At 37.8% G+C, this 24,861-nt stretch overlaps 1 protein-coding gene and 1 long non-coding RNA gene across 5 annotated transcripts; one reads left to right on the top strand and one right to left on the bottom strand.

The window, feature by feature from the left end:
• The first annotated feature begins 78 nt into the window (after positions 1-78).
• Positions 79-24,469, top strand: TRAPPC11 (trafficking protein particle complex subunit 11). Of its 2 annotated transcripts, XM_027456320.3 has the most exons (29): positions 80-419; positions 531-700; positions 1,069-1,139; positions 2,383-2,497; positions 4,531-4,630; positions 4,970-5,043; positions 5,253-5,349; positions 6,133-6,266; positions 6,604-6,751; positions 7,314-7,407; positions 8,766-8,845; positions 8,932-9,010; positions 9,107-9,161; positions 11,042-11,187; positions 12,317-12,378; positions 12,484-12,616; positions 13,292-13,422; positions 13,943-14,098; positions 14,592-14,779; positions 15,360-15,508; positions 17,075-17,196; positions 17,646-17,765; positions 18,130-18,195; positions 18,277-18,433; positions 19,995-20,103; positions 20,787-20,878; positions 21,768-21,901; positions 22,273-22,440; positions 23,495-24,469. In XM_027456320.3, exons 1-29 carry the CDS (start codon positions 216-218, stop codon positions 23,537-23,539), a joined length of 3,399 nt encoding a protein of 1,132 aa, XP_027312121.2. In that variant the 5' UTR covers positions 80-215; the 3' UTR covers positions 23,540-24,469. The 2 variants fall into 2 exon arrangements, 1 of the variants encoding a protein (XP_027312121.2); XR_005265236.2 differs by lacking the exons at positions 21,768-21,901; positions 22,273-22,440; positions 23,495-24,469 and having other exon boundaries at positions 79-419; positions 20,006-20,103; positions 20,787-20,801.
• LOC140002434 (uncharacterized) lies at positions 5,365-8,759 on the bottom strand. 3 transcript variants are annotated; one of them, XR_011808992.1, is made up of 4 exons: positions 8,512-8,759; positions 8,307-8,397; positions 7,638-7,764; positions 5,365-5,637 (listed from the first exon to the last, which is right to left on the bottom strand). It is a non-coding gene; the product is annotated as an uncharacterized lncRNA (long non-coding RNA). The 3 variants fall into 3 exon arrangements; XR_011808993.1 differs by having other exon boundaries at positions 8,307-8,394; XR_011808994.1 differs by lacking the exon at positions 5,365-5,637 and adding an exon at positions 5,807-5,940.
• Positions 24,470-24,861: the final 392 nt, after the last annotated feature.

The following is a 24,861-nucleotide window of genomic DNA, read 5'->3' as shown; positions in this document are numbered from 1 at the left end:
TGATTGGCCCGCGGGGCAGCAGCGTGGCCGCTGATTGGCTCCTCCCGCTGCCTGTCAGAGGGAGGGCCGGCACCCTTGCCCCGGGGCGGCTCCCGCTCATCACGGGCCGCTGCCGGCGCCGCGCCTCAGGCGGGCGGGGAGCGGGGCCGTGAGGGGCCGAGCGGGGCCGGGCCGCGCTGTGAGGGGCCGTGAGGGGCCGCCGCCACCCCCGCAGGATGGCCGGCAGCCAGTGGGACTTCCCGGTGGAGCTGTGCTGCCGCCCCATGGCCTTCGTGACGCTGACGGGCCTGGACGTGGTGTACAACGCCGTGCACCGCGCCGTCTGGGACGCCTTCTGCGCCAACCGCCGCGCCGACCGCGTGCCCATCTCCTTCAAGGTGCTGCCCGGCGACCACGAGTACCCCAAGTGCCGCACCAAGGTGGGACGGGGCCTGGGGCAGCCTGGGCGGGGGGCGGGGGGAGGCAGGCTGTGTGACGGGAGGGCTGCGAGCTGCTGGGGGAACTCGCTCTGACCGCCTCGGTGCTTCCAGAGGACCTCCTACGAGTGGTACATTCCCAAAGGCATCCTGAAGACCGGCTGGATGAACAAGCACCTCAACCTGGTCCCCGCGCTGGTGGTGGTGTTCTACGAGCTGGACTGGGACGAGCCGCAGTGGAAGGAGAAGCAGTCGGAGTGTGCCACTCGGGTGGAGATCGTCAGGTAGCCGTGCGCCCTTTGCTTTCTTAGCGGCTCCAAGCTGATGGGCAAATGTCAATTGCCAAAAAACATGTATCTCAGGCACAAACAAAAGGGGAACTTGAATTTTGCTTTTTAACGTACAGCTGACAGTAGAGGAGCTTTTTTGAATGCTTTATTTGGAAAAGTCATTTAAATAAAAAACACTCAAAGTGTTGCTAAACTCAGTGCACTTCAGTCCCGTTTTAAAAAAGAGAGCGCGGCATTCCATGGATGATACAGCATTTTGTTGTTTGGTTTATTTTCTTATACTTTCATCACTTCCATCTAGACTGAAGTGTCATTTTCTTCTGATTAAATCCTTACACTGTGTCATGTTATTTTTATTCTAGGCAAAGTTTGCAGGGAAGAAATACAAAAGTCGCCGTGGTTTTGATTCAGAAAAAAACACCGCTACCTCCAGGTACTAGAAGGCTTTGTGTGCAGTTGTGATGATCTCATTTTTCAGAAAACCTGATTGAGCTGATTATTGTTTGTCTCATTGTCTGCAGCTCTTAATACAATGTCATCTACGTATATAAAGTGCATTGTAGCTGCACAAATGGAGTGCTAAGGGCAGTTGACCCTAAACATCTGAAACTTAGCCCTAACTACTTACTTACAGGTCCAGTCCTTTTTTGACACTGTGCATCACAAATGGTACCTTAGTGTAATACCCATGATATGCCTTTTGTAAGTTATATTCTAAAACTTACTCAAGATGAAGAAAAACTGTAAAAGCAATGAGAACTTAAAGGGAAGGCTATTTGTACTTGCAAAAGCCTTTTAGCTTAATTCTATTTTAATAAATAAAAGCTTGAAGCTTAAGGAAGGACAGCTTGTAATTTTCAGGCATGCCATCTCAGTTAGCACTGGGAAGTGCATTTGTGCTTGGCGTTTTGTTGACTATTCTTTGAGTGCTGTTTTTGGGTGGAGATAAGCAGTATTTATGTCTTCAGATAAGTTTTTTTTTGATCTTCTCTTGGACTATTTGTGAAACTTGCCATTTTTTTCCTCTCTCTGAGCATGAACTTTTGTGAAGAGGTGAATTTTGTGGGGGTCACACCTTGAATGAACCTTTCTTAGGCCAACTTTTAAACATGGTGGGGAAGTCATTGTTTCTCAGATGGCTCCTACTCTGCTTTGGTTTTGAAGGAGAGCAAATGCTCTTTATAAAGGAAAGAAGAAATCTTTTAGTGGGAAGATCCAAAGTGGGAAATGTGAAGGAAAAACATGACTCGAGTGGAGCTGTGAAATATGATCTGTTTTAACCTTATGATTTTCTAGAACACTGCGTCAGCTCTAGGTGCATACTTTCTAGTGACTGGCAAACCATTTTTTTATTATTATTTTCTGCATCTTGGGTGTATATAATTTTTTTCAGAATGCTGTATTATTTTTCAAGATGGGGGGATATTTAATTCTGTGTGAAATCAGAAATTTAAAGAAAAAAGTTATGTGAACACATTGCTAGTAGGTAAACGACTCCTATTTTCTGCTATGTGTTCTGCTGGATGAAGTGTGCAGTATCCAGAAAGCAAAAGGAGCGTGGTCTCAATTTTATTTGTATTAAGTTTGTCCGTACCTTGTACTGGTCAAACTGTGTGAGTTAGCTTGATGTTGCAGCACCACATAGTGCTTACTTGTGCTTTTCTTGCCTTCGCTAGGGGAAGATGTTATTGCGTCGGAGAGGGCAGCAGCTTTATGTAACGCTTGTGACCTTTCTGGAAAATCTCTCTTTGTGCTTCCACACACGGATCATCTTGTTGGTTATATTATAAGGTAAGTGACCATAAAACACTGTTTTGCTCTGTGTGCCGATGGAGATCTCAACCTATCAAATTGCACTGTCTGGCACTCTCACTGTGGATCAACAGTGAATGTTTCATCTGTTGGCTGAAATTCTTCAGGTTATTCTGCGACCAGATGCAATCCTACATCTGCCCTTTCTATGTGAGGTTGGGTTACAATGACAGAGATGTTGATATGTGGGCTTTCGAAGACACATTGTTAGGTATCCCAAGATGTTCCCCTCCTCAAGTCAGATAAGGGCAAAGTGGGCTTTTCTACCTCTGCAGTGGTTTTGTCAGATTCTAAATTTCTCCCTGCAAATTTTGTTAGGTGCAACTCTGTATGAGCAAGTCTTTGCTTATTTTTTTACTTCTACTTCCTGGCTGTAGAAATATGTCTTCCTATTTCTGCTAAGTGGCATTTATCTGGAGGCAAATACTGTCCTTGTCACTTTTTTTTACATTCTTTCTGTTTTAATATGTAACAGGGAGTACAGCTTCAAATAAATTAGTAAGGCTTTTCAAGAAACAGTAGAGGGAGACTGTCTTGTGCAGATCTAAAAAGACAGGCTCAAACTAAGGTAAATCATGGCTTACTGAAACAAATTTTGATTTTTCCAAGCATACTGAATATGGGGAGAAGGGGATCATGGTCTGAGAGCCTAATTCTTCCTTGTGTTACTCTTGTATTTACATATAAACAGTAAAATTCTTAAAATAAAATCAGTGCTGTTAGTGTGTCCAAGCTGCTCATAAACAGCTACTGGAATTCATCAAAATGAACCAATTGTTAACTTCCAGTTCTTCATCTTATGCTCAGTGCTGAAGAGTGTTTACTGCACGTTAATTACTATAAGCTTTTGCAGATCGCATGTAGTTGCATTGTGCCATGAGGTTTGTGACTATCTCCAACTTCATGAAGATAAGGCTGCATCATTAGGGATTTACAGCTGTTTGTGCACATTTAAAAAAAAAAAAAGTTTGAGCATATATTCAAGTACAGAATTTCTGATATTAGTCTTGACATTTTAAATTGAGATGTCATAGTAAAATCAATTTATTTTTTAAGCACTCCTGCCCCCAGTGGACTGGCTTCTCTAGGTAGTTACAATATAGTGCTAAAATAAGTATGCTAGGGACATTGAACGTGTCACGTTTTCCTTCTCTGTCTGAGCTCATAGTTAACAACTGCTGTTCAATGCTCTGTTCCTTTGTTTTTATCCCTGTTCTCTCTGTTGCGAGGCAAATAAAACTCAAGTTGTGATCTCTCAGTCAGTCTGTAGTCATCCCTTGTTGGCCAAATCACAGAACTAGTACTTCACCCTTTATTTTGTGTCTATCTGTGCTACTGAATGCATTTCTCTCCTGTTCTCTGGCCTTTTTCTCCTCTAATTGGTTTTATAACTTGATTGTGCAGCATATATTTAGATCCTCCGCTGCCTCATGCTGCACTCAGTGCTCTGGGCCTCTTTCTTTCTCCTCCTGTGACTTGCCATTGGGCTATTTATCTTGTAAACACACATTTGACTGTCACTTCTATAACCCAGGTAGATATTATTTGGGCAATGATGAAACCTAGTCTGTGCTCTTGTAATCTTGCATCTTATTACAACTGTTTCCTTTCTACTCCTCCCTCCCCAGCCTAGTCCTGGCAAATAAGATTTTGACCTGTTCAGACTCATCCCAGGAGCCTCTGCAAGGTTTGCTTGCTTTGACTGAGACACCTCCGTTTTTTATTTCCTTGCAAAATCCTGACAGCTTATCCTTGGACTTTAAGTTAAATATTAGTTCGTACGAGAAATCAGTGCTTAATGCTCTTGAACCCACTTTGTGCTACCCCTACATCAGGCTTTGTGTGAAGAGTTTTAATCTGCTTGCTCTTACCATGTATAGTAGCTTACAGAAGACTTCAGGAATATTTCAAGCTATTTTTGCCAACCTTAAAATAAACATGATTAAAATTGACTTACTCTGAAGTTATTCAGATTCATTGTTTGAGACAAACTTGGTTAAACTTTGTTGCAGGTTGGAAAATGCATTCTATGAGCACGCACAGACGTACTATTACACAGAAATACGAAGAGTCAAATCTCACAAGGAATTTTTGAATAAAACTACTCATCAGGTAGCGTTGCTTCATTTTTGAAATACTTCGCAAGTTACAGTTCATGTTGAAACATGAAAATAAGGATTATTTGTTGCTTAAATTTATTCTATTTATATATATATATATATGTGTCTTATTTTATAATCTTATTGCCATCTTGTCATAGGGTGAAAGGCTTGGAATAGATTCAGTCTGTCAAAGATCACTGCTGTGTCATGGTGTCAGAGAGAACTAGGAGAGACCAGTGGCATAGTCAGTCTGTTCTGTAAACCTCTGAAATCATCACCTGTCTCTGCTTTATAGGTCACAGGCATGTTCAGATGTTTGTGAATGATGTGTACTGATTTTGTTTTCCAGCTTTTGTTTGTTAGACACCAGTTCAAAATAGCATTCTTCAGTGAGCTGAAACAGGACACGCAGAACGCTCTCAAGTAAGACTTGTATAAACTTCCATCATCTTGACCCCAATTTATTGCTAAGCCATAGAATATTATATTTTCCTGAAAGCAAAATCATTTAAATGTGGAAGGGGTGTGTTCTTATTTGGGAAGTACACTAGTTAGAAGACAGTTTTCTGCTGTCAGTAATTCTGTTCTTAAAATTTATCTTGTATGTATTAACTCAAAATGTTTATACCTAGAAACTACAGAACTGCGTATAATCTTGTACATGAATTGAGAGCTCATGAAACAAACATGCTGGAAATCAAGACAATGGCAGGATTTATAAACTACAAGGTAACAAGCATGCTCCTTATTTTTGACAGCATATACTTAAAACAAAACAAGTAAATAAATGCATTAATTGATGCATATTTAACGTGTGAAGGTTTTAAATGTTCCGTTTTACCTTGCTTTCAAGGAAATAGATTAGTACAGCCATCAATGGGGGACAACTTAGGCGCCGTCTTGAAAAGACTTCTGAATTCCACACAAAATTCCTTAGCTGAAGTTCAGGAGTATCTTGAAGATTTAGAGTTAATTTGAGATGCAGTCATCCTGAGGGCTAAACACTTAACTTTTGCTCTGTGCAGGGGGGAATGAAAAGAAAGATTGCTTGTTCCTCAAATATTTTTGTCATAAATGTATGTCACAATAATTTAATTACTGCTTGTTTGGAGGAGGAAAGTAATTCTTTAAAAATCAGGCCATACTTCTGTGGTGTTCTGGGGGATTTCAGGTGAGACAACACTGTTGTACCATTTAAAATAATCCCAGAGTTGGACTTCATCAAATTCCATTGTCCTTCTTGAAGTGACTGCAGGCTTCAAAGTTAATGGTCTTTCTAGTGGCTCTCCAGCTCCAAACTGAAGTTGGCTGGGAGTTATGCTTGTTCATTAATTATTTGAGGGAGAGAAGAAGTAAAATAACATAAGATGAAATGAAGGACCACATGGTTTCAGGGGTAGTGCGTTAACATTTTACACCTTTTTTCTGTTTTCTATGCTATTTGAGCTTTTAAGAAGTGCGTAAAGTTAAGTGAGGGTTTTCTTTTATTTATTTATTTTTGATTAATTCTAGATCTGTCGCCTCTGTTTTCAACACAATACTCCACTGGATGCAATTGCTCAGTTCAGGAAACATATAGACTTATGCAAGAAAAAAATAGGAAGTGCAGAACTGGCTTTCGAACATGCTGCCTGGATGTCTAAACAGTATGTTTTTGCTTAGTATTGTTTCTGTTTTACCTCCCATACAGCTTTATGAAGCTCCCTATTTTCTTTGAGTAAGATAAATTTTGAGCTCTCTAAGAAAAAAATGCACTTGGTCTTAAAAGCTGCATGCTGTCATTCTGTTTTGAATTGATTATTGTTACCTTTTCCCTGGGAAAGAACAGGGTACAACAGAAATGCAGCTATTGAACTTAAATGCAAAAGTATTTTCTCTGAAGAATAATCAGAACTTTTAGCTGAAATGCCTCTTTCAGTTCATATTGCTGTTCTGTATCTAATCTTAATTACAGGAAAAAAATCTTTTTTTTTTTTTTTGGAGGTTTCAGGCTTTTGGTGACTTGTTTGATGAAGCGATTAAGCTGGGTTTGACAGCAATTCAAACTCAGAATCCAGGTTTCTATTACCAGCAAGCAGCCTACTATGCACAGGAGCGGAAACAACTAGCAAGTATGCTTTGTAACCATGATGTAAGTTGGGAGGGGAAAAAATGCTTTGCAGGTTAGCAGGTAGTGAATTAGCTGATGTTTCATTCTCAAATTGTAGTGTAAAAATCCCTAATACGTGTTTAAAAATAATTAATAAGGAAAGAGTATGTGTCTTTTGATGCTTGCTAATAATTAAATATTAAATGTAATTTTGAATACATATTAAATGCAATTACAATATAAAGTAATAATTTATATTGAAATCAAAGTAATGCTTTATATTGAAAGTAATCAAAGTAATACTTTATATTGAAAAGATAACCCTGAACAAACATTTTTTAATACAAATAATTCTGACATGTTTTTAAAATACTTAAAATAGCACACTTTCTATGCCTCTGGGTACCTGAAAACATACTGTTTTATTTTTCCATTATGTTTCTCTATACTTGCACTGTACTATTTTTATACAGGTGGCCTGAAAGGCTATAAATTTAAAGCAAATTCATTCTTTGGAGTGCATGCATATTGGAGCATCAGACCACTTAATGGTTTAAAATAAAACATAAACTCTTTTTTATGACCATATTTGCTGAATTTACAGTCGTCTGTGGTATATCCCAATCCGGATCCCCTGGAAACCCAGACCGGAGTGCTTGACTTCTATGGGCAAAGACCATGGCGGCAGGGAACATTAAGTATGTTTCTGTGTCTTGTATTTGTGGAGCTCAGACAAAAATTTTTTAGTCACAGACCCTGCCAGCTGACTTCATAGGCACAAGCGTATAATCTGTCTTCCAGAGCCAGATACAGGGCTGAGACCTTACTGTGTTGTTAGTTGGTGACAGGATTTGAACAGGTGTCAGCTGGAAGTTCAGGAAATGTGTTTGGTCCTTGTAACAAATAGAAAAAGGAATATCCAACTTACGCAGAATTGGGTCTTCAGCAAAGTGCCTGGGCCATACTGAAGCTCTGCTGCTGCTTCGTTTCTATTTCTGCCTGAGCTACCTGTGATCAATGAGCTGCAGTAGTTCTTTACTGCAGTGAATGCATTCCTGGGAAGAGAGGTTGGAGAATTGGATACAGAAAAAGTAACAGTGCCCCCTGAATGCAATTGCTATAAATTCATCCTTCCGTCCATACTTGTCAGTTACAGATGGGAACTCATGATATTTTTCTGAGAAAACTTTTCGAATTTTGAAATGGTTTGAGAGGTTTCCATGACTAGATTTTAATTTAAGAAGGGAGTTTTGTGTTTTTCCTGTTAAAGATGATGTTTTATCAGGAATTTGAACTTTGAATCCACAGCTCTGAGCTGTAGAATATATATATGGATATGCATAGAGATCTGAGATATTTGTGGATGACTGACTTTTTTTGTACTTTCTTCCCTTTCCCTCTCTCCATGTGGTCTCCCATTTTTTATTCTCTGCATATCCTTAGAGCATTGTAACTTTCTCTGTCCTCTTCTAAAGATTTCCTTTCATCTGCTGTAAATACGCGAGTTTGATCTGTTTCATCTCCAAGTGTTATGGTTTTAAAATAAGTTAGAATCTACTGCCAAGGTTGAACAGTTTAAAAAGAGGTGAAACTTTACCTGTCATGATGTTTATGACGCCATGTTCAGATGAGAGTTGATAGTCTTTTAAAGATGTATGCAGTTTGTCGTATGTTGGCGTTCTCTACTGCTAGTGAAACATAAGTTTGTGTCCTTACTCAGGATAATACAGGAAAGAGGCTACAAATTTGTCTTATGTGCTTTAAATGATAACGGATTCAGTCTAAAGATTTGGTCGACTTACTGTGTTTTGTTGTTTCTGAGTAGCTTCAGATCACTTCTTCTAAACAAAAAAGCAAAATATTTGTTCCAGAGTTTGTCTTCCAGAACAGACAGATGAGTTCTTGAAGGGTTGTATCCATCTCCTAGGAAACAGAATGTTTAAGAATTTGAATGTGCTTGAGTTGGAGCTTGTGTTACAGTGTTTCACCACAGAATTAGTTCCCTTTGGGCCTGGACAAAATTCCAATGTCATGGATTTTTCACTGTCTTATGCAGGCTTTGATCTTTCTGATCCTGAAAAGGAGAAGATGGGGATTTTGTCCCTTCAGTTGAAAGAGAAGAATGTTCTTCACTCAGTAAGTATTTTTCTACAAAAAAAACTTTTCTGACATTGCCCTAATGTTACATATATAATGACATCCTTACTGTTTTTATCTGTTAGGAGCTAATAATTACTTTGTTGAGTAATGCTGTTGCGCAGTTCAAGAAATACAAATGTCCAAGAATGAAAAGCCATCTGAGTGAGTATGGATGATGAGATGTGTCTTTAAAATTAACTTTGAAAACACTTTCAGTATTGATCTGATACATTTTTCTTGTTTGTTTTGTTAAAACAGTGGTTCAAATGGGTGAAGAATATTACTTTGCGAAGGATTACGCCAAAGCTTTGAAGTGAGTGCCATCCCTGATTGTTTCCTATGCACACTACTGTTCTCACTGAGACCACGTGTCTTGCTGATATGGAATACTGTTGGAAGCTTATCTAAGATGCTCCTAGTACCTGGATTTAATCAAAGTGCAAACTCTGGAGTGTATCAGTTCAATTTCTATTAAAGAAAGCAAAGCAGATATGATGAGTCAGTTATTAGAGTAAGAAGACTTTACAATGTAAGTCATGGTGGGAAATTACCTTATTGGGCAGATCTTTACTATTATTTATTTTTATATTGCTGATGGAGTGTTCTCTTCCCCAGAATTTATTTCTGAAACTTCCCTGTTAACTGCAGTAAGAATATAATTACATTGAATTAAAGACTTTGAAGTTAAAAACTTAAAAATTAATTCAGCTTTTTTTTTTTTTTATTTATGTTGCAAGGGAATTAGCAAAAGGAATTAATTCTGTTGATACAGTTTATGACTAATGGCTATAGAGCTGTGAAAGTTTAGCCCTGAGCTGAGGTACAGCTGCTGTCTCCTCTGAAGGAGGTGTCCCGTGTTTAGTTTTTCAACTTTGTATTTTTAAGGGGAAACAGAGTCAAGGTCATGTTAATGAAAACATTGTGCTTAAAACATGAAGTATGGAAACCTAATTAAGCAGGATGTTTTCATGATCACATGTTCTAAAGGCAGCATGTTTGAGCTGAAAGAGAGATTTACTGTTATCTGACTGGAAGCTACAAAGAGAAGAAAATAGCTTAGAATAAGCAGATCAATTCGTATCAAGCCTAATTTTTATATGAACAAGCATGAGTTTAAACAAGCACTTCTTGTTTATGTTTAGATAGACAGCAGCTTTTGCCTTTAAAAGAAAAAAAATCTTCTCTGCATTGTTACTACTAAGTGAAAATTGCTCAGTGTTAATACCACAATAACATGCCTAGGTTCGCCTGATATAGGTGGTTGCATATGTTGGCTGTAGATCTTGGAAACTCTTGAAGGGAAAAGGAGGTAGGAGATAAAGCATAAAAACCATTATTTTTCCTAAGATGCTTAAGATTCTTCACTTTGGAAGGGGGCTTTTTTTGTGGGTTTCTAGTTTTTTCCTTGAAGTGTGCAGCATACTCAACACTAAAGTGTATTTCTAATTCAATGCTGGACTAAGACTTTTCTGTCCAGTTGTTTTACTTCTCTATGTAAAGACAGGTGAGTTTCCCTGTTTCCTTGTGAAAGTTTCCTTGTGAAAGTTTCTCTAGCCTGAAATAGCAAATTAATGGAATAAATCACAGAATCACAGAATTTCTAGGTTGGAAGAGACCTCAAGATCATCGAGTCCAACCTCTAACCTAACACTAACAGTCCCCACTAAACCATATCCCTAAGCTCTACATCTAAACGTCTTTTGAAGACTTCCAGGGATGGTGACTCCACCACCTCCCTGGGCAGCCCGTTCCAGTGCCTAACAACCCTTTCAGTAAAGAAATTCTTCCTAACATCTAACCTAAAACTCCCCTGGCGTAACTTTAGCCCATTCCCCCTCGTCCTGTCACCAGGCACATGGGAGAACAGGCCAACCCCCACCTCGCTACAGCCTCCTTTAATGTACTTATACAGAGCAATAAGGTCACCCCTGAGCCTCCTCTTCTCTAGGCTGAACAAGCCCAGCTCCTTCAGCCGCTCCTCATAGGACTTGCTCTCCAGGCCCCAATGTTTCTTTACAATAATTTCTTGGTGATTCCAATATAGTGCGCATGTATACAAGCAGTCGACTTGGTTTTAATCTAGTGTTTGGTTTAGTTGAGATGAATCTGTGTTAATGATACCAAAAAAATGTGAGCTTCTTAAAATACTGGGGTGTGTAACTTGTTTTTCCTCTCAATTTTCATACTTCACAGGCTGTTGGATTATGTTATGTGTGAATATCGGAGTGAAGGATGGTGGACTCTTCTCACTTCCATATTGACGACGGCTCTCAAGTGTTCATATCTGATGGCCCAGATAAAGGATTATATTACATACTCCTTAGAGCTACTGGGTAGAGGTATTCTTTTCAGGAAATGTACTGAGTTAACCTGTGTAGAAAAAATTAAACTACATATATTTGAAAGTGTGACATCATTGTCAGACATGGTGCTTGCAGTACTTCATATGATTTGACTCCAAAAAACCCTGTATGCCTATGCTGAGTTCTCTTCTTGTATGCAGGAAGTTGAATTTTCATGCTCTCCTTCTATAATACTCATTGAATTCAAATAGACTGTGTCAGAATAGATGAGGCACAGAGCTTCATTTCAGACTGAAAGTTGCATAGTTCAAATAATATAACAATTTCTTGAGCTTTGGGGAGGGGGAGAAGAAATCTAATATAGCTAAAAGGAAAAACATTTTTCCTAGTAAGTAACTAAGCTACGACTATTTTTTTTTTTAAAGCCCTTTTCCTAGGCTTTATAATAGCAAATATGCTTAGCTCAAACTTCTTACCAGAACTCTGCTGATGAAATACGCATGTAGTAGTATCTTTTAAAGACAAAATGTGACTTAAGGTAGCTGCACATTAGTAATGCAAATACTCTGGTTTATGTAATGGTTGTTACTTGAAGTTGCAGAAATAATCCTTACGTGCCCTAATTCGCTAAATAATACCTCTTTCAGGGTAGGTGTGGTAAAAATGGTTTCTCATCTTCTGTTAGCTAGCCAGGCTATCCTGCTTTATGTTAAGGAATAGTCAATGAGACAAAACTACCTTTCATTTTCAAGAGAGAACTCCTTATTTTAATTGGTCCTTTTTTCTTTTCACCATTTTTGAGCTGCTGTTTCTAATCTTAGCCAAGTTTGCCTCTTTGCATGTTCCAGACTTTTTTTGTTCTTTCTTCTGTTTCTAAAAAGCAATAACAAGAAGCTAGGGACATCATTCTCGTAGGATTTTCCTCTGATAAATTATGAAATGCTTATCCAAACAAATATTTTACTTGGTTCCAGTGAAAGAGGGAACACTTAGGAACTTCTGAAAATTGAAGTACTTTATCATTGGCAGAGGGATGTTAAATCAGATGTTTTCTTCAGATGCTTTTTCAAAGATGCAAGCTAAAGGAAAGGTTTATTTTTAAGTTTAAAAGACATAGTAGAATGATTTGTTGCTGTGTTGTAATCCTTTTTTTTCTGTTTGCTAGCATCTACTCTTAAAGATGATCAGAAATCTCGAATAGAAAAAAATCTGATAAAAGTTCTAATGGTAAGTGAGTAAAACTCCTATTACCCTTTTAAATATTCTCCATAAGGAGTTGGTGTTTGGTATCCTATTTCTTATTTTTGTTGTTAATCTTTTATCTGGATACAGAATGAGAGCCCCGATCCTGAGCCTGATTGTGATGCTACTGCTGTGAAAGCTTCACAAAAATTGTGGGCTGACCGTGTTTCCTTAGCAGGTAGCAATGTATTTACAATAGAAGTCCAAGATTTTATACCATTTGGTAAGTAGTAAAGTCTCAAGCAATCTTACACAAAACCAAAAATTTCAGTGCATCTTTGAAATAAATTATTAGGAGAAAATATACATTATATAATGTAGAATATATTAAAGCCAGCAACACAAACGCTCATGTCAGCACAGGTCTGTTCTTCATCTAAGTTGCTAAGAAATCATGGGAGAAGCCAGTGATCTCTCATACCCAATGTGGATTACCAGAAAAGAATCATTTGAGCATTATGTCTGAGGAAAAAAACAAAAACACTTCTACTGAGACCAACTGTGCCTTTTAAAATGGTAGAAGTAGTAAATTTTTTTTTGACAAACTTCTGCTCTGGTGTGCTTTGAAATAGAACTGAGGGAAAAAAGGCAGAGCATGCAAAGGAGTCCTTCCTTTGGGAAGGGGACATGAGTGAGCATTACTTACAGAAGTGTAGTTATGTGTCCCGGTTTTTTTCTTCTGCTGAATGCCTGCCTCTCATCCTCTTTGCAAAGGTTTCAATCAAAATGCTGAAAAGTAGCTTTCTGTGACAGTGCCAGTGGCCAAATGAGTCCCACGTACTCTTTAACTTGTGTTTGTGTGTATACGCAGAACGATTCTTTTTTTATAATTCTTATTAGAGATGAATGCTTCCGGAATATAGTATTGTAATTTAACTTTCTTTTTTTTAAATTGTAGTGCAGTGCAAAGCAAAATTTCTTTCTCCAAGTTTTCATGTTGATGTTCCTGTGCAATTTGATATATACTTGAGAGCTGATTGTCCTCATCCTATCAGGTTTTCTAAGCTGTGCATCAGTTTCAATAATCAGGTAACCACATTCTATTTCTGACCTAGTGACAAGCTTATAATAAGAGTAGAATAGTATCTATTAGCCTTTCCAAACAAAAAATAATAGTTCAAAAGTTCTTTTCCAAAAACTATGTGAACAGTTCAGTTGGAAAGGTGTTCTGTTTTTTCTTTTGAATTATCTATCCCTTTTGACAACTGTATTGATATTATAATAACTTCCCAAATCCAGTTTGATTAGTCAGATCTTCACAGAAGAACAAAGATACTGTACACTGAAATGATCCTTATGCAACTTTAATGTCTTATTTCTCTGGATGCTATTGCACAAAGTTATGTTAGTGAATATAATGGATATTTTTATGAAAAAATTTCATTGTAATGTAGCTGCTAAGTCTAGCTTCATTACTGTGAAAAGCATTAAGAACCAATGTAGTTTGATCCAGTAGCACAGAGCCTTAACATTTGTTATACTAGAATTGCTCTCTACAGATGTCTCAAGTCTGAAATTACCAATGTTTTTCCCTACTCTTCCACTGTAGGATTACAACCAATACTGTGTGGTAGAAGAAGCCTATCAACAAAGTGATATTCTAGAACAGTCATCACAAGGAACAATGTGCTTAGTCCCTGGTAAAACAAGAAAGTTCACTTTCAAATTTGTTGCAAAAACTGAAGATGTAGGAAAGAAGATTGAGGTTTGTCAGTTTATTTCACTTCTTTCTTACTGACGTTTCTGAAGAACTTGAAACTACAAAGCTATCTCTAATCAGGCACCAGTTATGACAGTGTGGTTCCAGATGTTTGAACTTTTGAAACTGAATGTCAAAAACGAGCATAAAATTTCATTGAAAATAACAAAGCCCAGAATTATCACAAAAACTTGCATTACTTTGATTTTTTTAAATGTGTAATACATTTTTAAAAATGGTGTAACACTATGGAAGAGTAGAAAACTAGAAAATACTGCATTGCATGCTCTTGAGCTTGGATCCTTTTTCCAGTGCAATTTTAAATGAAACTCTGTGGTGGTGAGTTGTTGCGACTTCAGTCTGTGAAGCTGCCAGAGGGTTTTGGGTGATATACAGGCACAATAAAGATGCTTATGTTGGAAAGCTATGCTCTTACTGTGAGTGATCTGAGGACACAAGATGGGAAGTTCTCAGTATGTGTTTAAATTTTTTTCGTCAGATCACATCTGTGGATTTGGTCCTGGGAAGTGAATCTGGCCGTTGTGTGATTCTGAACTGGCGTGGAGGAGGTGGAGATGCTGCTTCCACTCAGGAAGCGTTGCAGGCCTCACGTTCCTTCAGGCGAAGACCTAAGCTTCCAGATAATGAAGTTCATTGGGATAGCTTGGCTATTCAGGCAAGCACTATGTAAGTAAAAACTTGAAAGTGTATATGATGCATTGAGTCTTAACGTTACCTGTCTTGATTCTTTGTGACTTCTGAGCTTCCAGATAGCTAGAAGTACAGAAAATCCTTGCACCGTTCTCTAAACATGCCAAATAAGCTTTAACTTTTCCCTTTGCTTAACTGTGTTAGAGTTTTCCCAGATTTTTGTGCAAGCTAGGAGGTATTAGTGTTCTTCCGTTAAAGTCATGTCTCCCTGCTCACCCCACCCCGCCCCCTCCAAGAAAATGTGTTGGAAAATAATCATTAATAAGTAGGTTAACACTATCTAGACCTATTCAAAAGAATTACATCTGATTGCTGCTGGTGGGGGCACTTTTTTCTTTACTGGCAGAAAATCTGAACTGTTAATGTTTACTGGTGGGTTTCCAATCAGTATTTTTGGAGTTGTTGCCATCATGCTGCTTTTCAAGAATGTAACCTCTCCTGGCTGAACGGCCCACCTGTTGTCAGAACTCTTTGAACAGTAAGCGAAGTCCGGTTTAAAGGAGATTTAAACTCATTAATTAAGAAACATAAAATAACTGAGTCTTTTTTCTTAAAGGATTATTTCTAGAGTGCCAAACATTTCTGTTCAGCTCCGTCATGAACCTCCTGCCCTGACTAATGAAATGTATTGTTTGATTGTGACAATCCAGTCACATGAGGAGACAGTGGCCAAAGATGTTAAGCTTACAGCAGGTTTAAAGCCAGGTATTTGGGGCTATTTTCTTTTAATCCAGCAGTATCCTAATTGACTTTGTTTTTGATGCAATGACAACTATAGTAAATGGCTGTGCTGCAGTAGTTGAGAGAAACTAAGGCTGAAGGTTGGGAATAATGGGATAGTAGCAATCGGAAGATAAATTAAGTCTCGTTTAGTTATTGTCATTTTAACCACTGTTTGTCAGTAGCATTTATGTTTACAAGTGTGAAAGAAAACTTGGAAGCTTTTGTATTCTTTCTTAACCTTTTATTTAATTTGCACATTATCTAAACTTCTCCCAAAATATATACCTACTTACTTTTCTTACTGTAAGCATCAGTCAGATCTTGATAAACATGTTCTAAGGATAATCTTACATGGGTTTTCTCCCTCTTCACCCCTATTTTTCCCACTTTAAATTTGGAGAGCAGTGGAGAACAGAGAATGTTCCTTTGAAAAGGAAACAGTGGAAACAGTTTCCTTTGAAAAGAAACACTATAACAAAGGAAACAAAAAAATATATTGTTTATGTTCTAGCTAACTGTATGTAGCTATTACTAGCAATTTTCATATGTGAAGTACAAATAGGCATGCTGACTATAATATTTGAGCAGTTACCCTAAAAGGCAAAAGTATTTTTTAAGCAACTAGCATATAGGATACAATGTTTGCCGTTCCCTCTGAAATAGAACCATGTTTCTTATACAGTTGTATAGCTATTTCAAGTCGTTCGAGTGTTCGTTAAACTTCATTTGGATGTTTGGGTTTAGCTCCTAAAGTAGTATGGAATAGTTGGTCTTGGTTTGTTTGTTTGTTTTTTGTTTTGTTTTTGTTTTTCCCTCTCCCCCTTGATCATGAATCCTAACACTTGATATACAAGGTCGTTCTGGGCTTGCTGATTTTACAGTAAAAACAATTGAAATTTGACACTTCATTTATAGCAAAGATGATACGTTTTCCATGGTTGCAACTTTTTGGCGAGATGTGACTTGTTTTCCTTTGGAAACTATTCCATGGAATTGCAGTAATGTCATTATTCTAGTCAACCCCTGACTGTAGAATAGCATCATTTAACATCTTTCCCCCCCCCTTTTTTTTTTCCCACCTGCTTTCAACACAAAGATTGGAAAATTGGAAGAACAATTTTTAAAGGATTTAAAATCATTAAGCTGTGCTTTTGAGAACATAATTAGAGAAGTGTAAAAATTGCATTTTATTTCACATAGAATACCAAGAAAAACTTGAATTGTGTAGCAATACTGTGTTTGTTTTGTTTTTTTTATGGTAGGGAATATCTAGGTAGGACTTTAGATTTTTTTTTTTTTTTGAGATTCTTGTGGCCTAAATAGATAAAGTGAAAAAACTGCAGCACGTGAACCCTACAGTTCAGAAAACTTAAGGTGCTTTTCAATCTGTTTTCTTGCTTACACTTTTGAAAGCATCTCTCAACCAAATGACAATGTCAATTCCTATTGTATAGCTTTCTGAGATGAATATTTTATTATTTTTAGTTATTGCTTACATGCTTTGGTAGTGTAAGCCTATGTGGATACAAAGACTGTCTTTAATCCCAGGGCAAGATGCCAACCTGACACAGAAAACTCAGGTGACTCTTCATGGAACAGACACGTGTGATGACTCCTTTCCTGCACTGCTTCCTGATATCCCCATAGGGGACTTGCAACCAGGGGAAAAGGTAATAGCTTACAGCCTTCTTTCTATATCACAGTCAAGAAAATGGGGATCAACTAACAAGGCTCTCAGAATAGGGCCTATATTTAGTTTCCAGTATCTGAACTGTTAAATTAAATGCTTGGTGTATAGTTTGCCTAATGTTTACTTGAAGTTTAGCATTCCTTCAGCTAGATTCCCTTTTTGGCCAAGGGAATAGGACACGTTCTGGTATTGATGATACAGCTGAGAGAAGGCACAAAATAAGGAGGCTGTGCTACTCTGATTAAAATCACGTGCTATTTGGTTAAGATCATGCAGTTCAGGAGATTGTTTATGGTCAAAATAATATCCATTCTACTATTGCTTTCTTGGTCCAAGTAGGATGATTATCTAAAAGATTTTGGCCACTCCTAGACCTCATTAATATATTCTAGGTGTATCTTGATACATATCGTTTCCTTTATCTTGCAGATAGAAAAACCAATATACATTCGTTGTGGAACTGTTGGCGCAAGGATGTTTCTGGTCTATGTTTCTTACTTAATCAACACTACTGTTGAGGGGAAAGAAATTCTCTGCAAGTGCCACCGGGTAAGATAATGAGATGCACCAATTGCTGGAGGTGCAGCCTTTAGATTGAAAATATTTCTTGCGTTTCATTAATGTAATTCTAAGTCTCTTAAAAGCATTTCTAGTAGGTAGAAAAAAAATGCAAAATCAGCAGTATAGTAGTCTAATTTAAGGAGAGCAGCTTCATAAGTATAATTGGAAGAAAGTTTTTCAATATTTATTCTTAAAAAAAAAAAAATAACCACAGATATATTCTGCCCTTGGAAGAATTAAAATGATGACTAAAAGTAATGTTATGTTAGCAACCTTTGACATCAGTAGCCAGGTCTGAAACTGAATATAATTTTATCCTCTTTTCCACCCACCCCTTTCATTACCTATACAGGATGAAACTGTAACTATAGAAACAGTGTTTCCTTTTGATGTTGCTGTGAAATTTGTCTCCACAAAGGTATGTGTTATGAAAAGTTACTTTCAATAATCTTACCCTGCTTAGTTAGAAATAGTCAGATTTTTGTCTCTGTCTCGACAGCTGGAGCACTTGGACAGAGTCTTCGTAGATATACCGTTTTTACTGATGACAGACATCCTGAGTGCCTCTCCTTGGCCCCTCACTATTGTAACCAGCCAGCTACAGCTGTCAGCTTCCATGACTCCAGTAGATCAGCTGGAATCTTACGTGGAGAACGGTGAGTTTTCTTACATTATGCTTTCTATTATGAGGATACTTTTTGTGTAGTTTGGGAGTAAAAGCAGTTGACATTTTAAATGGTATTTACTCATCAAACTGTAGAAGCAAGCTGCTTAACGCCTTATTTGCTTGCCAGAACAGAGTTTAGAACAACAGGCTACAAACATAGTTTTGCGTCGCTAGATCAAACAAATAGACTTGACTGATATAGGTGGTAACCAAAATGCTAAATGTAACAGATGTAAGGGAAAGCAGCTGAGAGTACTTCTGGTCTTTAGCTTCTTAGGTATCCGTGTGAAAAGTTACTCAATATTTCCAGTATTTATGAACTATGTACATTTTTGTGGGTTGCAAACAAGTTATCACTTTACAGAAGGAACATCCAAAGGCTAAAGTGGTCTGTGTCCATGACTGTACATTCATGAAACTGGAAGATGTGAAGTTAGACAGAGTAGGCTAAAAAGAGCAATTAAAAGCAAACGAGTTTCTTAAAACATTAACACAGCTTAATAGGTTATTACTTATGTAAAATATATGTATATCTTACAAGTTTCAAACTTTGAGTTCAGTTTGTCAACTCTGAAGTCAAATGGAGTACTTCACAGTAGATCTGATTCAAAACCTTTCAACAAAATGTTGTCTTTGCATTTGCCGAGTTAAGAGACAGAAAGCAAGTGTTCTGTTCAAACTTGGAATATAAAGAAGGCAGCCTGGATGCTTCCCTGACTGTGGGGCAGCTGCCCACCGATGTGTTCAAGGGCTTGCAAGCCTATAGTTCTAGAAAGCAATGATTTCCCAGGTTCTTTAGTCAAAGTACGAGAGTTCTTTTTAGCTCTGGCACCTTGTGCTCCTTGACTTCCAGTTACTATTTCTAAAGAGCTAACAGCCAGGAGATATAAACCACTTCAAATATAAGCTATTCAGCTGCCTGTTCTATTTGTCATTTTTTTCCTTGTAAGACTTAGAGATACTTTAATTTTGAATGACTGAGCAATATTTTTCTTAGTGCTGTTGTCTTCAAAAATCCCTCTTTAATCAAAAAAGTACTAGCTTTTTTAAAAACCTGAAATAACTTTAAATAAAAAGTGAGAATTCAAAGATGGTAGATCTTTCTTGTGTTCCCCCTCTTCCCCATCTCTCATCCACTTGGGTGGGAAAGGAGGAATGTCCATGGTGGTGGCTTTAATTTTTATTTTATTTTAACTTTAAAACATGCTGATGTCTTGGAATCTTCTGTGGAAAAGAAGTATAGAACTTGATTTGGTGTTATTTAGCCTTTTTTTTTTTTTTTTTTTGCATACAAACTCTATAGAACAAGCCATTGCAAATTTATTGACACGAAAGATCCTGACAGTGCTGTTCAGAAAGTAAGCTGTACTTTCAAGTACTGGGATATTGCACAGTCTGTATTGAATTCTTGTACTATGTAGAAATAGTTTGCAAAGTACTTCAACGCCTTTCTGTTGGAACAATTGTGTCTGTGTAATATTGGCTTTTTAGACTTGGTGGCTTCTGCAGTAATGATTATGCTTTGATTTTAAACAAAATTTTGCTGATAGTTGTTTTACAGACAGGTGAGAGTGCCAGTGAGTGCTTTTGCCTTCGATGTCCTCCAGTCACTAATGCTAGTGGAGTGGCAACTGGATGTTACGTCATTTCATGGAAGAGGTAGGCAGCTCTTGGCCTGAAGAGGGAGAGGAAATAAGCTGGTTTGTTTTTGGGCTGATGGTTATTTTTTGACTTCTTTGGTGTTGGGTTTTCCAGTAACAGGGACTGTCTAGACTTTGGATCTTAGTAATTATTTGGTTAGACTTTTGAACAAATACTTATTTTACTTAGTAAGTGTTATGTGGCTATGGTCTTAACATTCCATGAAGCTTCATTTTTTTTGTAATATCTTCAGTCAATTTCAAAGCTGTTCTTTTAACTACTTCTGTTTCCTCCAACCATGAAACATTTCATTTGAAGCCAAGTCAAAGGAATAGTTTGGGATAGCAAAAACAAACAAACAAACAAAAATGGGGAAAACCAAATGGTTTTATCACCCTAGACTATGGGTTTATGTATTCACTCAGTTTTTAAAAATACATGCTCAGGTATATCTGTCTTTGTTTAATTATTTTTATTTTGACGTAGAACTGTCCAGTGTTCTTATGTGCCTATTGCTAGTTTATCTCCATGCTATGACACTTTTTGTGCTCACTTCGAACAAAAAACATAATGGAATTTTTTCCCACCATTGAAATGACTGTAATCTTATTTTAGTCACGTATAAGTGATGTTCTTCTGGCATGCTCACTTGGTGCTGTGCAGCTCTCAATGTGTTGTGTGTTTGTGATATTTTTCTGCAGAAGCTCACCTGTGGAAAGCGTGCCTGTTGTTAGTACAGTCATCACTCTGCCTCATGTGGTTGTAGAGACCATTCCCCTCCATGTTAACACAGGTAATGTTAGTTTGGCAATGCGTATGTGCTGCCTAGAATTTTTAAATCTTCCAAAGTAAATAGCTGATAAGTTTTATAGCATCTGGAGCTTACATTTACTGTCGCAAGAGACAGGAAATTAGTGCTGAATGTTATGGAGGTAGTGAAAGAAACTGCATTATCACTTAAACTGCCTTGCCCCTCTTCCCACTCCCCTGATCTAGAAAGAATTGGAAGGTAGGTACGTGAATGTGTTCTTAAGAGCAACAGTTGTGTTACGCAGCAGCGTGGAGTCCACAGTTACCTCTACTGACACAGCCTTCCCAGTAGGTTTCTCTAGATGCCTATGGCAAGAATTGTTCCATCCACCCACGCTCTGGCCACATCCCAGGAAAGAAACAGCCTGGAGATCTGGAGCTGCTTGCGGGCAGGTGAACTGTTTCTCTCCTAGCACTTCACCTGCACGAGACCAGAGTAGGAGTGCGGAGCACACTGTGAACACACAATTCCTATGCTTTCTTCAGTTTGTTTTCACTTGTACTGAGATTCTTCCATCATCCTTTCCTGTTATATTTTGGAGGAGCTTCCTCACAATATCTGAAGATGCTGGAAAGCTGAAAATACCCAGCAACAAAGTGATTTCTTAGTTAGCTTTCTGCATACTGTGAACAGTCAAGGGGTTTTGTAACTAGGTATTGAATGAGTGAAAAACTGGAGAGGGAGGGAAAACAACTGTAAAACTTTAATGAAGTTATGTTCTGTTGCTTAGTCTTTTTTAATCTAATCAGAAATATGTTAAATACCTAGTTGTTTTTTCTTGAAACTTTTTAGTGCTCTTTGTTGGACTTGGGTTTTATTTATGGAACTTTAAAACACAATTTATTTGAGGTGGCTTACTTTGTTTCCAAAGATCTACCCTCATTTGGTCGAGTCCGAGAATCCCTCCCTGTCAGATATCACCTGCAAAATAAGACGAATTTAGTCCAAGATGTGGAGGTGTCAGTGGAACCAAGTGATGCCTTCATGTTCTCCGGCCTTAAACAGGTACTTAAATGTCACATTTTCTAATCCTGGCTTCTCTGGTAGGGAAGAATGTGTTGATTAGACTTGCAGTGATGACAAGCTCACTGCTTGCAAATGTGTGGTAAATTCTGTCTGGAAGGACACGTACATGCAGATTCCTTTTAAAGAAGGGTCAGATGAAAGCCTGCCTAGGAGCTGTGTGTCATGTTGTTTGTAGGTAACACGATCTTTCAGTATAAATTAATAGTTTTAACCAGTAGAGAAAATGTAGTTGCATTATTTCCAACTTCTGAAAGTAGGAAGAATATAAATAGAAAGTAAATAGGAATCTGCAGTTGGTCACAGAACTTGTCTGTGACTGTGGCTTTTTTTTTTTTACTTTCCTTTCTAAGATCCGATTAAGAATCCTTCCAGGCACACAGCAGGAGGTGTTATACAACTTCTATCCTCTGATGGCTGGGTATCAACAGTTACCATCTCTTCATGTTAACCTGCTGCGATTCCCAAACTTCACTAATCAGCTGCTCAGAAGATTCATACCTACACACATTTTTGTAAAGGTAAGACTGAGAAGTGTCTTGTGTTTAACGGCTGAAGTCATAGGGGTTGAGTAACATCTCTTGAGTTTAGGTTCAGAAACACTGTAATATCCCACAACTCCCTAAATAACTTCTAAAAACATGTTCTCTGCAAATCACTCTGTCTAGATTTTTTTAAGGAGTGTGGATCTGAAGACAGTTCAATCATATCACAATAAATAGATCTTGTGCCTTTTTAATTTTTTTATAATAATTTAAATCCAGTTGCCCAAAACAGTGCTTTATTGTTCTACTGCTTCTGTCTCCAGAATATTGTATTCGCCTCTTAGTCAGACTCTGAGCAAGCAAGGAAGCTGAAGAGTTTGTTTATATGACTTGAATTGGACTTGTTCAGACGTATGTGATCCTGCTTCCAGGACACAGGCCTGGCATTCTTCCAGTTTTGTTTCAGCCCGAAGAGATGGGCAGAACTTAGTTTTTATGTCTGCTGTCAATCAGTGGCTCTTCTAGTTTGGTTGTCAAGATGTCCTCATAAGTCAATACAAAAGGCTTTTTTCCTCAAAAGCATAGTGTTCTCAGTGCTTCTGTTGAACCTCTCAGGATTCAGAATACTTTGCTTTTTTGCCTTAAAATTTTCAGGACCTCAAAGAACCTTTCTGTAAGGAGGATGTTTTTTCTTTAAAACTTCTTCCTTGCTCTCTCCCATCTCTAGCGATTCTGTTCAAAATTCTTAGAAGCAGCTTTCAGTCCCATTCCTGTTTTGTGCATTGTTTAACAACTTTTTTATACTGCAATAACACTCAGAACTCTGATCAGCCAGGCCTTGTGCTGAGTTGCTCAAATGTGTATGGAGATGCTGTTGATATTTAACAGGACATCTATAAGGAGCTGAGCCCTTTACTAGGTACTCACTAGGCCAAACTCATTTCAGTTGGGTATCCTTCCAGTTTGTACCACTACTACTGGAAACCATTAGAAGTAAAGATTGGAGTCCCTTGATGTATTGAAAAGTGAGTTTCATGACAGCCTTAGTCTTTTGCATAGTGTAAAAGTCTCTATCTTTATTTTCTTAAAGCCTCAGGGTCGTCAAGCAGATGACAACTCAATTGCAGCTGCGTAACTTCGAGACTCGTACCTCTGCACTTAAAGGAAAGGAGAAGCTGCACAGAATATGTAAAACTTGCTTTGGAAACATGGCTTTGATCAAACCATAAGAATTTTATTTTTAAATTACACCTCTTAACAGAACTAATGTTTAAAAAAACCTAGTCTTTCATAGACTGTCTTTAAGGAAGAAACATAGAGAAAACTTGGTGCTTTATTTAACAGTAACGTTCTTTTGAAGTTAACTGTACGTCAAACTCTTAAAGGTATTATTTTATAAGCATATTAAATGTCTTGAATGTTTAAGTGGAGAAATGCAGATTTACTTGACCAAAACCAAAATACATTTTCTTAATTAACAGTAAGCTAAGTGCTAAGTTTGCACTTTTTACTGAGATTTACAACACTGAAAATGATTATTCTTTACAGAAATGTGTTCTGTGCCACTTCTGTTGAGGATAGAACACAGGTTATGCAGTAGCATAGCAAACTTCAAATGATTAACTCGTACTGTTGGAATCAAGTGGCTTACTGGTCATTTAAAACCATAAATCTAAAAGGCGCTGTTTCTTCTGGGCAAGCCATACATCTGAATTTGAACTCAGCAACAGCTAGTCTAATGAACAGAGATTCGTTCATAACAGGTGGACTATCCAACCTCGACTTGATGTGGCTTTGGATTATTTTTACCCACACAGCTTCCAGATTAAAGACGTGTTTTGATAGTCTCCTGGTGCGTGAATTTAAAAAAAAATAAAAATAAAAATCCTACTGTTGTACAGCTGCAGATGAACTGGTGTTTAAAATAGAGTAAATCATGTATATATTTAAAAATAAACAGAAAACTTCAGTTGTTTAACTTTCAGAATAATTACATTTTGATTGCTTGGAAAATACCTTATTTATTGTCAAAGTGAAGTTCTAATAAACAGCTTGTTACAGAGTACTTCTGAAACAGTGTCCTTTGTTTTCACAGCTGTTGTCATAACTTTGAACTGTCTTGTGCGCCGACATACCTTTATGGCACTGAAGTCTAAAATAACAGCTCTGATACTCAGACAAAAGCATTGGAGAAGCGTGGACACAGGGCACACAGTGAAAGGACTGCAGGCTCACGGGCAGTCCTGAGAAAATATGCATGAGCATAAATAGCTTTTCTGTAGAGTACAGGCGGAGCTGTATTATGAGGTGGTTAAGCATTAGTGTAGAGAAGGAAAAGAAGACGACTGACAAACTATGGTAGGAAGAACATGCAAAACCTTCCTTAGTCTTTGCTGAGGTGGCAGTCTTGGAATAAGTATCTTATCTCTATTTAAAATACAAGAATGGAAAAAGTAT

The sequence above is a fragment of the Anas platyrhynchos genome, chromosome 4 (genome assembly GCF_047663525.1).
Source record: "Anas platyrhynchos isolate ZD024472 breed Pekin duck chromosome 4, IASCAAS_PekinDuck_T2T, whole genome shotgun sequence".
Taxonomy (NCBI): Eukaryota; Metazoa; Chordata; class Aves; order Anseriformes; family Anatidae; genus Anas; species Anas platyrhynchos.
This window is presented reverse-complemented; position numbering and strand designations above follow the sequence as displayed.

What these genes read in the sequence shown, in the direction of transcription:
- TRAPPC11 (XM_027456320.3), top strand. Translation starts at nt 216, where the DNA reads ATGGCCGGCAGCCAGTGGGACTTCCCGGTGGAGCTGTGCTGCCGCCCC. An exon ending in AAAAACACCGCTACCTCCAG is followed by an intron (nt 1,140 to 2,382) that starts GTACTAGAAGGC and finishes TGCCTTCGCTAG; the next exon opens with GGGAAGATGTTATTGCGTCG. An exon ending in TGTTCTCCGGCCTTAAACAG is followed by an intron (nt 21,902 to 22,272) that starts GTACTTAAATGT and finishes TTCCTTTCTAAG; the next exon opens with ATCCGATTAAGAATCCTTCC.